This window comes from Paramisgurnus dabryanus, chromosome 18 (assembly GCF_030506205.2).
Source record: "Paramisgurnus dabryanus chromosome 18, PD_genome_1.1, whole genome shotgun sequence".
NCBI classification, from domain to species: Eukaryota; Metazoa; Chordata; class Actinopteri; order Cypriniformes; family Cobitidae; genus Paramisgurnus; species Paramisgurnus dabryanus.
Window position 1 is genome coordinate 25,232,592 of NC_133354.1, and position 15,693 is coordinate 25,248,284.

General features: G+C 37.8%; 1 protein-coding gene across 1 annotated transcript; it reads right to left on the minus strand.

Annotated features, from left to right (window-relative positions):
* Window positions 1-395: 395 nt before the first annotated feature.
* Window positions 396-11,824, minus strand: slc13a5a (solute carrier family 13 member 5a). Its single transcript, XM_065287464.1, has 12 exons — window positions 11,637-11,824; window positions 10,289-10,417; window positions 10,000-10,136; window positions 9,170-9,357; window positions 8,501-8,681; window positions 8,270-8,392; window positions 7,695-7,907; window positions 5,125-5,231; window positions 4,637-4,746; window positions 4,328-4,489; window positions 1,800-1,937; window positions 396-906 (listed from the first exon to the last, which is right to left on the minus strand). The coding sequence occupies exons 1-12, from the start codon at window positions 11,742-11,744 to the stop codon at window positions 781-783; spliced, it is 1,722 nt and encodes a 573-aa protein (XP_065143536.1). The 5' UTR covers window positions 11,745-11,824; the 3' UTR covers window positions 396-780.
* Between the last annotated feature and the right edge of the window lie 3,869 nt (window positions 11,825-15,693).

Genomic DNA, 15,693 nt, shown 5'->3' on the forward strand with positions numbered 1-15,693 from the left:
TCCTTGTTGTTGTACTTCAAAACTGTAGTCATTTTTGCTGTCAACTAAAGATCGTTTACTCTATTAATAAAAAAAGTTACTCTATTAATAAACATTATTAAAATACTTTGTCATTAAATGTGTACTGGCTACTGTATACAATATATATAATATGCAACACGCGAAGAAACAGAGTTTTTGAAGGAAAATTTATTCAGAATATAAACAAAATATGATTTTATGTTACATAAATTTATTAATACATGTATATTTTAATTTACATGAACAGCAGCTTTTAGTGCTATTTAAAAATCTAGTAAAAATGACTAGAATAAGGTCACAATTCTGAGAATAAAACTATTGCATGACAATATTTAAAACACTGTCCTACCTATGCAATGCATTCAAACTCTTACTCTCTTACTGATATAGTTCACATTTCATTCTCATACTTTCGCCTTCATTCGTACCTTTTATAAATTAATTTTTATCTACATGATTAAATGTTTCTTTACATTTTCATGATACAATATGATTTACACACATATTTCTCTTATGAACATTGAAGAATTGCTGCTCTTGAAACTTTTTAAAAAATTTAACTTTACCCCCAGATTTACAGCTATACAAATTTACATAAAAAACTGTGTAATTGTGCAAGTAGTCACACTCCCTGATTCTCAGCCACTGGCTTTACCCTGTATGGCCTCCTCAGTTTGAGGTGAAAATGCAGATGGTGAGAAGTGTAGAGTGATGTAGTTTAATAACAGCAGATTGTTTGGTGAAATTCAGTCTTTTTCCTCACACAGCTGTAGTATTGGCCCAGCTGGGAAAGGTGTCTAAATTGAATAAAGCTCTGCCCCAGCTGTTAATAGCCAAGGTAATGGAGAGAATACCGATGATGTTCATGACAATGCCTGTCTTTGCCTGCGGATAAAAAAGATTTGGATAAAGTAAATATGTGAATAATATTTGAATAATCAATAATATTTTATAGTATGATTAAATATTTATTTTGATCATTTAGATGTACAACATTTGTGTGACCCTGTCTTGAGATCAGGAGCATCAAAGTTTGACTTCAGTCATTGATTTCATGATTTCTGTCTTTGACTTTTGGCGGCTTGACTTCTTTTCCGTAATATGTTTTGATCGTCCTGTCAAAATGTTTGTTCTGGTCGTCATGTGAACCTATGTGCATAGCGCATCATGTCAAAATACGTGCTTGCAGATGCTTCGTAAGGGTTTATGAAAAAGATACACTCGGTTGCAAGATACTCGCTTAATCTCATGTGTAATCTGAGTTTAGTGTAAAATGATTGTCTTGCGAAATATTTGCATCTCTTTTATCATGAACCCTTTCGTGTGCACCAAGCACGTATTTTGAAATGACACGCGATGCACATAGGTTCACATGATGCACCAAACACATATTTTGACATGACAACCCACACAGATGACACCCCAAACACATATTTAGCTTTCTCCAAGGAGGCACTGGCCAGCTTCCTCAGTCAATATTATAGATTTCAAGGTTAAATTTAATTTAGAAAACAGTAAATCACAAAAATCACTGCAGCTCGGACACATTTTTGTTCACTGATTTTTAAAAGCATCAAGTTTCATTAGGCATAACAATGAATATGAATCAGTCGTCTCTAAATCAAATATTATCTGTTTAAGATTTCGTGAGAATATTGTCCCGGCCCCTGTGATGAGGAGCCGCTTAGGTAACCAATTTCTTATGGCCCCTGTGTTGGGCCTGGTCCTAAAAAATGGATGTATAGAAATATGAATGAATGTTATTAATCAGCACTCACCATATCAGACACTTTCAGGTATCCATATGAGAAGACTATGGCATTTGGAGGAGTTGCCACTGGAAGCATGAATGCGAAGGATGCACTGAGGGTGCACGGGACCATAACATAGAGAGGGTTGATACCTATAGACTGGGACTGAATAAATAAATCAATGATCAATCAAACAGTTTCAAATAAAATTTTATGTGACTTTAATCAAACTGAACCATGTAACACAATAAAATCTTGTCTTATGTCATCAGTACTCTACAGATTCGTATCTTTCTTTATGGTTTTAGTGTTCCTGCACTGTAGCTCAATGGGTGGAGCATTGTGTAAGCACTACAAAAGTTGTGGGTTTGATTCCCATGGAACACAAACTAATAAAAAGTTCATACCTTAAATGCTCTATGGATAAAAAAACTATATGCCAAATGCGAAAAATAAACTTTGGTAAGCTCGCTCCATTCTTTTTTCTTGGTGGTGTCCCAGTTGACATAAAAGGCAACAATATTAACTCACACAGCAGTGTCTGGCTACCACTTTGGATGAATTAACAAGTTAACGGCCCCCTTCCCCCAACACTCATTCTGTCTTATTCTCTCTTTCTTTTTTTATTCAGCCAAAAAACAATGGTAGATCTCCATGGTTCTCCAAATCCCTCCATTCACAGGCCCTCTTACACAGGCTAAGTCATGAGGATAGGGCAGCCTGTGCCAACTGCTTGCCTTATCTCAGCATGAGGCAAGAAAGGTGAAATCCAGTGAGATTTATGATGGAGGAAACTGTGCTTATAAATTAATGTGCGAGGTATGGGGAGTATGTGGTCTTATATTCCTTAAAAAAGGTATGTAAAATGTCTTTATTATTTATTCTTTTCATATATTTTTTTTTGCTGCACAGAGTAATTTCCCCATTGTGGGACGAATAAAGGTATATCAAATCAAATATGTAAACGAAAGTTATAATAAATTGCCCTTTTTAAAGACATTAATGAAAAATGTAGGTAGGTTTCAAAATAAAAAGTAAAAAAAATTGTTGAAAATAAATGGATGCTTTTTTACTTCATTGCATCAGCAGTGCAAAAGTTTGTGGGTTTGATTTCCAGGCAACACACATACTGATAAAATGCATAGCTGGAATGCACTGTAAGAGGCTGTTTACACTTGGCATTAACATGCGTTTTCGTCGATCGGATCACAAGTGGACGACGTTAATGCCAGGTGTAAACGGTGTTCAAAACGTTTTGAGCTCGTCCACTTTCGACCACTTTCAACCACATCTAGAGGTAGTCGAAACCACTTTCGATCGGATCGCTTTGGAGTTGCGGAACGCATATGTGGTTGAATGTGTTCGAACAGCCACACACGAGCGCTTCTCTCCCCCCATTAATCTAATCTGAGGTATTCAACACAAGTTTTACGTCTTTTTTTGACTTCTGGCATGAACATACGGTGAACAGCGCTATTTTAGCCTTTCATTGATAAAACTAAAGCGGAGGATCTCCGTAGTTTCGTTTTGAAAGCGTGTGAAAGTTGCGCGATCCTATTTCATCAATTGCGCTGAAAATTCAAAGAAAGCTCTTACATACACACGTACAAAACTCTGTGCAGCATGTTTACTTGCTAAACAAGCAGTGGACTCTGACATAATATTAGTTTGCGTCCATATAAACTCATAATTACTCCCGCTCGCGTTTGAATGACAGCAGAGAGACTCGCCCACCGTCTCACAGACCGTCGTCTCACAGTATTCAGGACAGAAGCGGTCGAAAGTGGACAAAAGAGACGGATTTAAATACCAGGTGTAAACGTAATGTGTCTCTCTCGTCCACTTGTGATCCGATCGATGAAAACACATCTTAATACCAAGTGTAAACAGCCCCTAAGTCACTAAACATCTGCCAAATGGATAATTGTAGATGAACTACCCTATGGTTACTATGTGTACCTATGTCAAAATAGCTCCATACATCCACTTAAAAGTCATCTTGGGTTAAAACCATAGACTGTAAAAAATATGGACGTAGTTCTAGTCTAGTCACCCATAGGTTTGTGAAGAGTTTTTGTTTAAGCAAAAAGTGTGCGGGGCCTGCCTTTGCCATCTTGGTGTCACCGTGCATCACTTGCAGATAACCAAAAATGGGTAAAGAGGTGAGATGTGGTTGGAGCTGAGGTGGCTGGATGCTGAAACCACGCCTGCCTACCTTGACAGTAGTGACAGCAGTGGCAGTTTAACCATCACTCAAGTTGCCACACCATTATTTATGCAGCACTTTAAGGCTTAATATATTTAAAAAAAGTATCCCCCCAAAGTTATCATGATATATTTCTGCTGTAAAGTTGGGCATTTTAACATTAGGGTCTATGGGAATTGACTCCCTTTTGGAGCCAGCCTCTAGTGGCCAGTCGATGGTTTGCAGTTTCTTCCGTCACTTTCGTGTTGGTTTCACGATAGAAATCACAAGGTTTCCCCTTGGTTAAACTGAATTGTCCCAATACTTTGGCATGATACCATAGTGAATATAAATCATGTATGCTATTTACCATGGATGCGAGTATAGGGAGAAATAATGTTGCCGTGGCAACGTTGCTGGTGCATTCCGTAAAGGTAGCTATCATCAGACACAGGACGATGGCAATAGCCCACGGAGGAATACTCTGAAGAGGCGACATCTGATTTCCAAGCCACCTTGACAGCCCTGAGACCTGAATCAAGATCAAATAAACATGAAGTATATGGGCTAGAAACTGACCTTTAGTCTTAAATTTATTAGACTCAATCTTGTATTAATATTTGATCTTGTCCTCTCGAGTAAATACACAAACACGCATTCTGAGAAACATTTGTTTTACCTCACAGCCCTTAGCCAGCGCAAAGCCCCCTCCTAACAGCAAGATGATGCTCCATGGCATCTTCTTCTGTGTCACCTTCCATGTGAGCAGAGCTGGCGTTGGGCCACTGTCTAAAGAAAAATGACATTGGATACACACAAACATGAAATAGTGTTGCTGTAGCTCAGCTGGTAGAGCACGTATCACACATACTATGTAACTAAGTATGCAATTGAAACATTACACATATTACTCATTACAAAAATGGTGCTAAATAGTGATTTACTGGCTTGTATTCTTAGGGGAACCACTTTAAGTGCTATATAGCACCTATATAGTAGCATGACTATAGCACCACTTATGGTTCTACTTATAGGTACTATATAGCACTTAAAGTGGTCCCTATATGATTACGAGCCAGTGAACCAGTTTTATGGTGTATTTAGTTGTATACTTGACAATGTAGTTGAAATACCTGTAGACAGAAGCCTAACAGGTGTTTCACTAACCTTCGTCCAAACTCTGTCCCCTCCTGAAGCACAGATGTGGTGGTTTAGAGGGAAAGACAAAGAGCAATGCAGCTACGAACACAGCAACTGTGGCATCTGTCACAAACCTGCACACAGGTGAACCATGGGGCAGAGGTTAAAACAGATGGGTGATATACATGTAGGCTACTGTAGGGTGCAATAAAACAGGTGAGCTTTAAAAGGGTCTTTGCTGTAAAAAAGACTCAATAAGAACTTAAAAAGATAAAACGCACTTTGTTTTTCTGTTTTGTACAACATTTGAAAGAGTTTTTGTGTGTTCTGTCTTTTCTGTTCTGTTCTAGTCTAGACCTTTCACCGAAATAAAGTCTATGTCAAGAGAGTATATGTTCTTTTTGCGTGTCAATGGAAACAGCACATGAGCATCGATTGCAATGTGAGGAAACTTCATTCACAATTTTTCTGGACATTTGACCTACAAATAAGGGGACAGGACACAACTGATAACAGGAGAACACACTGTTTGTGTTAAACAAAAGATCAATGTGTACTGTAGGTTACACTGACAGATGAAATTTTGACAGAATTTTGACAGTTTACGTTTTTTTTTCTTTTAACACGTTATCTATTTACCTAAGTTTTTGTAAGAGTTTACTGATTATGTGTTCAAAGAATTTAAATGGATGATGAAATGTGTTTACCCTTAAAGGATATCTGAGGACATTTTCAAGGAAATATATATTTTTATATAATATAATATTATATATATATATTATATATATATATATATATATATATATATATATATATATATTATATATATATATATATTTGTATATATTCTAAATTATATATATAAATAAAAAATATATATATTTAAATAAAACATTATGTGTGTGTTTAAATATACACAATAGTTACACACAGCACAAACTCATATATTATGCAAAAAAGTACTTTTATTTTGTATGAGATTAATCTAGATTAATCTATACCCAGCCCTACTAAATACATTTTTTCTGAAAGAAATATAAAAAAAAATTTTCCACTCCAAAAGTCATCTCTATGAAGATTTTTTTTAATAGTTACCAGGTTGATGCTACAGTATTCTGGATGCTAGACTGTTCAGGGTATTTTTACTTACAGGTCAGGTCCCAATAGCCACAATCCTGGATGCTTAAAGGGATAGTTCACCCAAAAATGAAAATTCTGTCATCATTTACTTACCCTTGAGTTGTTCCAAACCTGTAGACATTTCTTTGTTCTGATAAACACAAATGAAGATATTTTGACATATAAAATGTTTGTAATCAAGCAGATCTGGGGCACCATTCACCTATAGTAGGAAAAATAATACTATGGAAGACTATGATGTCCCAGTGGTGATCAGTTTGGTTATTAACTTTAAAAAAAATATTCATTTGTGTTCAGCAGAACAAAGAAATATAGATAGGTTTGGAATAAGGGAATGATGAAAGAATTACATTTTTTCTGAGAACTGTCCCTTTAACCTCACTTTATCGTAGCAGGTTTTAATACTTAGGAGCAGTGTTCTAGCCACGGGTGTGCCGGTGCCACCCACAGTGGCAGCTGGCACACCTAAAATTGGATGCAGAATAATGTTTATAGTCTCAATAAAAAAGTTTACATATAAAATATATATATATATCCCTTTCACACATAAGTTAAAAAATATTTAAACTGACCCCTTGTGTCCATGGCGACCCATCATGATTGTCACGTGACACACCGCAGCCACAATAACTAATAGATTTATGCTATTCATTTTATTTCGTTTTTCCTTTTTGATTAAAAATATTCACTAATTTGCTTACCATGTCAACTATCTGCTATTATGATTCTTCGTTTAAAAACCTTAATAAATGATCTTGATCTATAATGAGATGAGCGCTGGAGTTCAGAAAGACCTGTCAACCGGATTTACAGCACCTGATTTCACCAGTTTCTCCCGAAATACATGAAAGTAAGTTGCTGTTGAACTGGGAAAAGAATGGAGTATTGTTAGGCTTTATAGTTCCGCTATGTGTGTCTGATATATGAATAAAACACGTCGGCAAATTACATTTAAATAGATTGTTTTTTCTGCTTCCCTTCCATAATTTTACAAACTCCAAATGTATTGTTTTACTAGTACTTATGTGTATTTAAATGTCTGAAACATAAAATAAACATCATGTGGTTGATTAAAAACACTGCATATTAGTTGATTAGTGATATTATGACAAGCGCTGAACGCGTCCGTCTCTGACTCAGCGCCAACCAATGCGAAAAAGCAGTTTGAATATTTCTGATTCTGATACTGACCTTTGCCTGGCTTATTTGTCTAATAAATTGTTGCATTTGGATCTGCCTCTGCCTTCTTACTTATAACATTATGGTTTTAGTATGGTTACATGCTTATGGTTAATAATTTTGCACAGTAATATGACAATAAATGTGGCACACCCAATTTTCAGATGCACACCCAGACTCTCTTTTCTGGCTACGCTACTGCTTAGGAGTTTTTCATTTCATAGCAAACTCTATTAAAGTTGTATATATATTTCATTATCCCATATTAAGATTCTTACTCTTTATCAGCATTGAAAAGGTGGGTCGCCCAGCCATCCACAAAGCCTGGTTCCCGAGTGAACCAAAGCAACACCAGCAGGACGAACAGGGCTAGGACACTCAGCTCCCCAAAGGACATTGGACCAAGGCGTTGGTGCTCCTCTTTGATGACATTATATGCGGCGATCTCCTTCTCTGTCTTCACCGTCCCACAGCCCCATGTCTTCTTGAAGCTGCAGAGATTAATAACAACAGTGCACAGCTAATGTTGAGGATGTAAAATGTAATGTTTATATAAACAAATTCTCGTATATGACCTCAGTCTCAGATGGCACACCTATGGACAGCCCAAAGTCCGTGTTTACAGTTCACAGTTTACCATCCGATGCATATTGCACAACAAACACTTTCCTTATCTGGCATACTCTAATCTGATTGGCCAATTGAATGCAACTTTTAGAAGTAAGGATAGACTAGGTTAGGTTTAAAGTACTTAGTAAGTAAACTATATATAGAGAGAGTATGCTGTTCTTTTTATGAGTAACATGAAATAAGTATTACTTTTACTTTTCATTTCCTGGGAACAAACACTCACTTGAAACCCAAGAAGACAATCTGAAGCCACAGCCACGCCAATATTAGCATGATGATCATGTTAGGAAAGGCAAACGCGAACCATGATGCAAAGTTTATGATGTCAGGGTTGTCTGGGAAAAGTCTGTAGATCAAACAAATGCAGATTCATTTGTATATTCTGATAAATTGATTTAAAAGCATTGTTATCACTGATATTATGATTTACAAAAGAGCAAGGTGAGGTACCTACTGGTTCATCTGACCCATAAGTACCAGATTTGGTCCAGTGCCCGTGAGTGTAGCCGTACCACCGATGCTGGCTGCATAGCACACACACAGTGTCAAGCCTTTACACATCTTTAGCTTTTCAGCTGCATTCCGATGATGTTCTGCATCTGATTCCATTGGGGAGACTATGCAATCCAGAAGCTCTGTGCATAGAAACTATTTTAGCCGGCACAAGTGAACAGAGTTGCAGATGAAATCTGTTACATCTTCCACATACTGTCAGGAAAATGGTCAATAAAAGTTCCCTAGTTGTCACTGGGGTGGTACTCTTTGGTGCATGGTACATATTAGAGCTTTTTTAAAGGGTACTGCCCCTGTGACATTTTGTTTGACCATATGCCCTTGGACACCATGATGTGTTAGATCAACATCTTTTATTGGTCCTGTAATATCATTTCTGTCAAAGAGACATATTTCTAAACTAAACCCAACCCACCATGACTTACCTTTAACATCAAAGAGAAATAATGGATCGAAAAGCCCCTAACCCAGTTCTAATCTTAAGCCTTTCACTGACCCTAAACCTTTGATCCAGGAACACACCATGCATGACGAGATCACATAGGCAATAAGCACCGAAATACTGTCTTAACCCTCTGCATCCTATGGTACACCAGTCTAATTTTCTCACCCTGGGTGTTGATTTGTTTTTCTGTACTTTTATCTTCGTTTTCCGCAGGTGCCGTTTGTTCTGGTTCTGCTGTGTTGTTGAGCTGCTGGAGTACGGCTTGAACAATTGGCACCATCATGGCTGTGGTGGCCGTGTTGCTGATCCACATGGAGAGGAAGGCGGTTACCACCATGAAGCCCAACATTAGTCTGTGTGAAGGCAGAAAAGAGGTGACTGTGCTGCTTTTATCCATAAGAATACTGATTGGGTGTACACCAAAGCGTTTAAGCGTGGCTGAAAACACCAGGCGGCCACCGATTGTGGGTGCTTGCCAACGTTTTTCAGCTGAGCGCTTTGGTTGCTATGATACTGCTGCTTTGTTTATCAGTCGTTGAATGATGTGCAGGTTGTTGTTGTTATATTTGTCCCGCCCCTCCTCCACTTTGATTGGACGGCAGAGTGAAAAGTGACATTGCCATGCTGAGCGTTTCACCCAAAGTTGAAAATTTTTCAACTCTGGGTGCTCAGCGCTAAGCAGGGATAACCGGTGAGGGCAAGCGCTCGGCACAGACAAAACCCGCCAGCTGCTGGCGATTTTGACAACATATACCGGACACGTGCAAAGAAAACCTGCTTTGGTGTACACCCCCCCTTAGGAAAAAAAATACAAAATATGTACCACAGCTGTCACTGTGGCAGTATTCTTTTAAAAGGTCGGTACAGATATGTATACATTTGGTACCAATATGTACCTTTGAGGTGCAAAGCTGTACTTTTTAAAAGGGTACTGCCCCAGTGACAGCCGGGGTACATATGTTGACCATTTTATTTTTCAGATCTCAAGCACTTACAGAGCAGGGCGTACACCCACGATGAGCAACACCCTCAGCGCAATCCGCTTGTGTAGGTTCCAGTGCTCAACGGCAACAGCCACCATCAGTCCACCCATAAACAGCATATTGGTGTCCTTCAGGTACTGCATACAAACCTATTATGTACACACATGAGATATCTGTGATGCAAACGTTTATGATATAAAAAAACAAATGCATTGCAATATAAACAAACACAATAAGACTGCAGCAGACATACTGTATGAATATCAGTGTATAGATGTCATTTATAGGACCTAAAACTTACATCTTTGGACTCCATGATTCCAAATAGAGGAAAGAGCACAGCCGGCAGTAATGCAGTGATCGCCAGCGGCAGCACCTCTGTACACCAGTACACTGCCATCAATGCAACGACATATGCACATCTTGCTACCTGCAGACAACACGGAGCATTGCATGAATATGAAAGTTTTAGTAATATGGTTTAAGGAAGAAATATTATCTCATATACGACACTGTTTTCGTTTTTTTAAGAAAGACAAGTTTAGAGGAAGTTTATCCTGATTTGCTTGCAAGTAATTTTTTTATTGTAAGAGATTATCATGACAATTTTACTGAACACCAGAGTATGTGAGTGGAGTGGCATAAATTTCCGCACACCCCTCCAAGCATTTCATAATCACTCCGCTCCAGATTTATCATTTCCCACTCTTCACTCCCTACCTGCTTCTTTCTCACTTTTGTGTTCACTCCATGGAAAAAATTGCCCCTAATTAACACTTCACTGTAAATGTTCATTTTCGTAAACCCCCAGTGTAAATCAACATATGGTTTTTTTAAATAGTAGCTAATATATTAGCCCAAGCCAATATTTTGCAATTGATTGCATTATGATTGCAACATGAGAGTTGTGCTCTTGATGGAGCGGTAGTGGAGCGCTCTCAGATTGAGAGAAAATTCTCTAACTTTCAAAAAATCTGCTCCTAAGCTGCAGGCAAAGTCATCCCGCTCCACTTAATCTGCAGACATATTTCACTAAAGACTAGCAAAACTAAAAAAATCTGAATTGTATGTGTAGTAAAGGCTGTTTCCATCATTTAAACGTTGTTTTGTGCATACACTTAAGACACTCAAGGTACAAAGTTCCTTTTCTTAGTCACTCAGTAACATTGATATTGAATCAAATTCAAGTACTTGCATGTTATTTTTAACATTGTTTCAAGGCTATCAAATGTAAAATGCATGTCATTTGACCAGCAGGTATACACATTTAATTTACCCTTTATTTGTTTTGTATCTTGATTATTTAATTGTGCTATATGATTATTTGGTGCAGGCAAAAACTTTGTGTCAACAAGGGGTTAAGGCAAAAAATAGGGCATCGTGTGATTCTGGTGAAGGAATGTGTCCCCCAAATGTCTCGTTCCATTCACTGCTCTCCAATACTACAGAGATATAATGCAGATGCAGGGATTTACTGCTGAAACAACATCTCGTTCGTAGTTTACGTTACCCTTGACCCTCGTGCACGCACGCTTGTCTGTCAGATCGCTAACCTATTCATTAAGCATCGCTGATGTCTAGTTAAAATACTTTCCTGCCACTTAGGCTTCTCCTCATAAAATGAGCTGTCAGTGTTAGTGTAGACTTACCTTTGTTCCGATGACCAGCGGCAAAGGAAGCAGAAGAAATGGGGTGCAAAAGAGAATGAGTCCATTTTTCATCACCCATATAAACTTAAATATCCGTGAACCCATCATAATCAGCCTAGGAAAACTTTATAAACACAACTCAAAAGCTGGGGAATGCACCCAGCACAACTTCAGTGTGATCACAGAGGGCAGCGCTCTCTCTCTCTCTCTCTCTCTCTCTCTCTCTCTCTCTCTCTCTCTCTCTCTCTCTCTCTCTCTCTCTCTCTCTCTCTCTCTCTCTCTCTTAGACACGCGTGACGGAGCGCGCGCACTGGAGACCATAAGCGAAGTTTGTACCTTTTGTAAATTTCAGTTCCTACATATTAACCCGTGGATTTCTTCATACAACATTGAAGACAAACTTGATTTAAATATGAAGTTGTTGGAGATATAATAGTCTAATGTTTTTTGTCCAAAAAGTAAATAACATTTGCCCAGAGAGATGCCCATTGGATCCTGAAAATCCTGCCCATTAGAACCTGAAAATCTTGATGTCAGGAATGTTCGATAAGGTTGTATCTGTCCCCCCACTCCTTCTGTTTCTATTGATGTCACAAATTTATGGGACCATTGCCACAGGACATCTTCCTTGAACCCTCTATGCAGTTACATGTTCATTTAATGTTAATTAATCATGTGGAACTGATGTCCATAATTAAATTACGTAAATCCAACTATTTTTTTCAGTACTTACTTCCAAATGTAGAATGCTTGCAAGCCTTCAGTTAAAAAAGTTAAAGCAGTTTTTAAAATGTTTCTTTGATCCTATTTTATTGTATATATATCAATACATGCACTATATAATTATTATTTTTATACTGTACATTTATTTCTTGTTGTTTTTGGCCTTTTGCATTTTGTTTCTTATGCATACAGTGAACCTTTCATTCACAGAATCTTTCTTGCATGAAAGGTTCTTTGTAGTAAAAATGTTCTACAAACAATAAAGAAGTAATAAATTCATCTTTTCAGAATTAAAACTGAAAGGTTCATGTGAGAACCTATTACCCCATCCACACAGCACTTTGGTCCCAGAACATTTCCATAAAATTGTCAGATAGGCTTTTGTGTGAACACAAACATGTTCCGGAAATGTCCTGGGATCGCTCCTGTAAAGAGGACCTAGTAACATTTTTGTAAACCATTTTTGTAAACCTCCTGTGTGTAACCCTTACCCTGAGACAGAAACCATGCTGAAAATCTTTGGCAGAGCAAAGAACCAAAAATAAAACGATCCAAAAATGATCCTTAAAAAAGTATTTTTCGTAATCATATTCAACCAATACACTCTATAAAAAACGGTGATAAGTAGCACTAAAGTCCAATTTATAGTTGTGCGTAAGGTCTACACCGTAGATCATCCGGGACGTATCCTACGCCGTCGCGGCTATGCCATAGGACGTACACACAACTATAATGAGCCCCTCAAAGTGGTTCACTGGCTTGTAATCATATAGGGGGACCATTTTATAGTGTAGAACCATATTGTGCTAATAGAACCATATCTGGTGCGTGGTGCTATATCACCCCCGGGTGGTTCTTTACAGGTGAACTAAAAATGGTTCCCCTATGATTACGATGTTTTAGTGCTATTTAGTGCTATATACTTGCAATATATTTGAAAAGCCCCTACGCTAATAGGACCTTGTTTCTCTTTCCCTGTCTCATCCTCAATCCGGATGGCACTGAGACTAACAGACCCAGTTCCAGCTGCCATGAAGGTCATCACACCACTGATCTACTGGCCTTCCTTCAACGTGATGCTCAGTCGATGTCTGCCCCGCAACCACCGACCGCTTCCCTATAGAATCAGCTATGTCTGTCTCTCTGTCAAGGTTTTTTCCCTCCCTACAGGACTTTTTCCACAGGATTTTTCTCCTAGAAGTTTTTTTCAAACCCTAGGAGGTCAGCTGACATTGGCTCAACTTAGAACTCTGTGTTTTTTAATGTGTTTTCTCCTCATTTTTTAATGTAAAGCTGCTTTGCAACTATTAAACAACTGTGAAAAGTGCTATATAAATAAAATAAAATAAATCTTGGTGTGAAAAGGGCTAAACATTTTCTTCTTTCTGCATTGTCTTGTCCTGTATTGTATTATTGTTTAATCCTATACCTCATCTTTCTTGAGAGGAATGGCCAAAATAAAAGTTTTTATTGTATTTAAGTACAGATGACAGTGAACATCTCAAATCTTACATTGAATTTTGCATTCACAAATTAACAAATTCATGACTGATTTTTCTCAAAGGTCTTTGGAAGGTAGAAATAGGCTCAGCCTGAAGTTGAGATTGTGTGTTGAAGAGCAGGCAGAGGACAAAGAGGTGCTCTTGTCCGTGCAGAGATAAATGACAAGAAGATAAACAGTGGGTATATATACTGCTGCCCTGGCTGAAACTCTACACAGAAGCAGCAGGGGAGTCAGAATTACAGACCTGCTGTGAGACTGACAAAAGCTCTCTGTGCGAGAGTAAGGATGAGGTTTCCCTATGTCATCAATGAATTGTGGGAAATCCTGATGAACCCGAAGGCTGTGTGTTTCAGATGATCATTTAACTGATGTTCTGTTAAAACAATACAATACAAAAATAAACAATAATCAAACTAAACATTAATGCTTCAAGATTATATTATATGTATATAGCCAAATTTGATTCACCTGGCCATTCAGGTCTTAATAATTAATGGTTAACAAACTTGGCTTGCTGTCCTTAAAGGGAGCTCTGCACCAGAGCTCTGAACCTTCAGAGAGAGTGAACCTGAGGCCGGGGCTTGAGCCCCAAGTTCAACCCCCCACAACAGAAACTGCACAGAGGAAGAAAGAGAGCAGTGTAGGATGAGATGGGATGGAGGAGGGATGCCGAAAAAATTACAGCTGGACCCAAAGGCCTGAAGGCTGCCTTATATACACTCATGATGATGATTGACAGGCCTGAATGTTAAGGCTCCTGTTGAACCTTTATATATTTATTTGTGTAACAGCATATGATTGAGAAATGGTCGCTCACAACACCATAGTTTTGTAAATTGACCTTTACATTTTAAGTCTCTCAAATTTAGTGATGCACATCTTGGCAGCAGTTCATCACCTACTAAAAAAAATAGATAAAATTTTGTATTTTGGAGTGCATATGTTAAGTTTTAGCTCAAAATAGATCATCACAGATCATTAAAAGGGACTGTAAGTAGGATTTACCCCATCTAGTGGTGAAATTGTATTTTGCATTCAAACGAATAGTGCTCTCTAGATGCAAACACTGATCGCAATATTGGTGACTTTAAATGATACAACATTTTAGGTTTCAAACAGAGATTGTGATAGAGACGATAAAGTTACAGATTTCATTACAGGAGCATAAAAAAAAATGCGTAAATAATTTCGTTTTACTTAACGTTCAATCTGCAGGACACATGGAAACGGAAGACTGAAATGTGTTAAATGTTAAAACTGGCATGATTAACTCTGTCAATTAACTTCAACTCTGAACAACAATTTACTCTACATATGTTAACTTTATTCTTTAGGTGTTGAATTATACTCAAAAATGTTTAACATTAAATATTTACTTTAATTTGCTGTGCAGTGTTAATTTATTTAGAAATTTAATTACACAGAATTTATAATAAATTTATTTATTTTATTAAATGTCATTAAACCGGGCCCCACAGGCACCATCTCAGAGCCCCCCAGGGGGCCACAGCCTCCAGTTTGAGAAACACTGACATACAGTGCAGGCATTTACTTTACAATGAATAATAATGTGTACTTGAATCTTGTGTACAAGAATAATGTGATGTTTACCTGACATGTGTTTCTGCCCCTATATTTAATGCATGTAAGTTTATAACACCCATATAGAGATGGCCATGTGCGCGTGCTGTTTTTTCAGGATCATGACCAAAAGCTTTGGCGCCCTCTAGAGTCCAACATGTGGATAACAAACTGTTATAAGTTGTACATGGTGACATTGTTACATGGAAAGTGACCTTCTAATGACAACATCAATCAATATCTTATCAG

Excerpts from the sequence above, each read along its gene's own strand:
- slc13a5a (XM_065287464.1), bottom strand. The coding sequence starts at position 11,744 with ATGATGGGTTCACGGATATTTAAGTTTATATGGGTGATGAAAAATGGA. Across the intron at positions 8,682-9,169 it reads AAAACAAATCAACACCCAGG|AGCTTCTGGATTGCATAGTC; the intron begins GTGAGAAAATTA and ends TTCTATGCACAG. Across the intron at positions 8,393-8,500 it reads CTTATGGGTCAGATGAACCA|ACTTTTCCCAGACAACCCTG; the intron begins GTAGGTACCTCA and ends TTTGATCTACAG.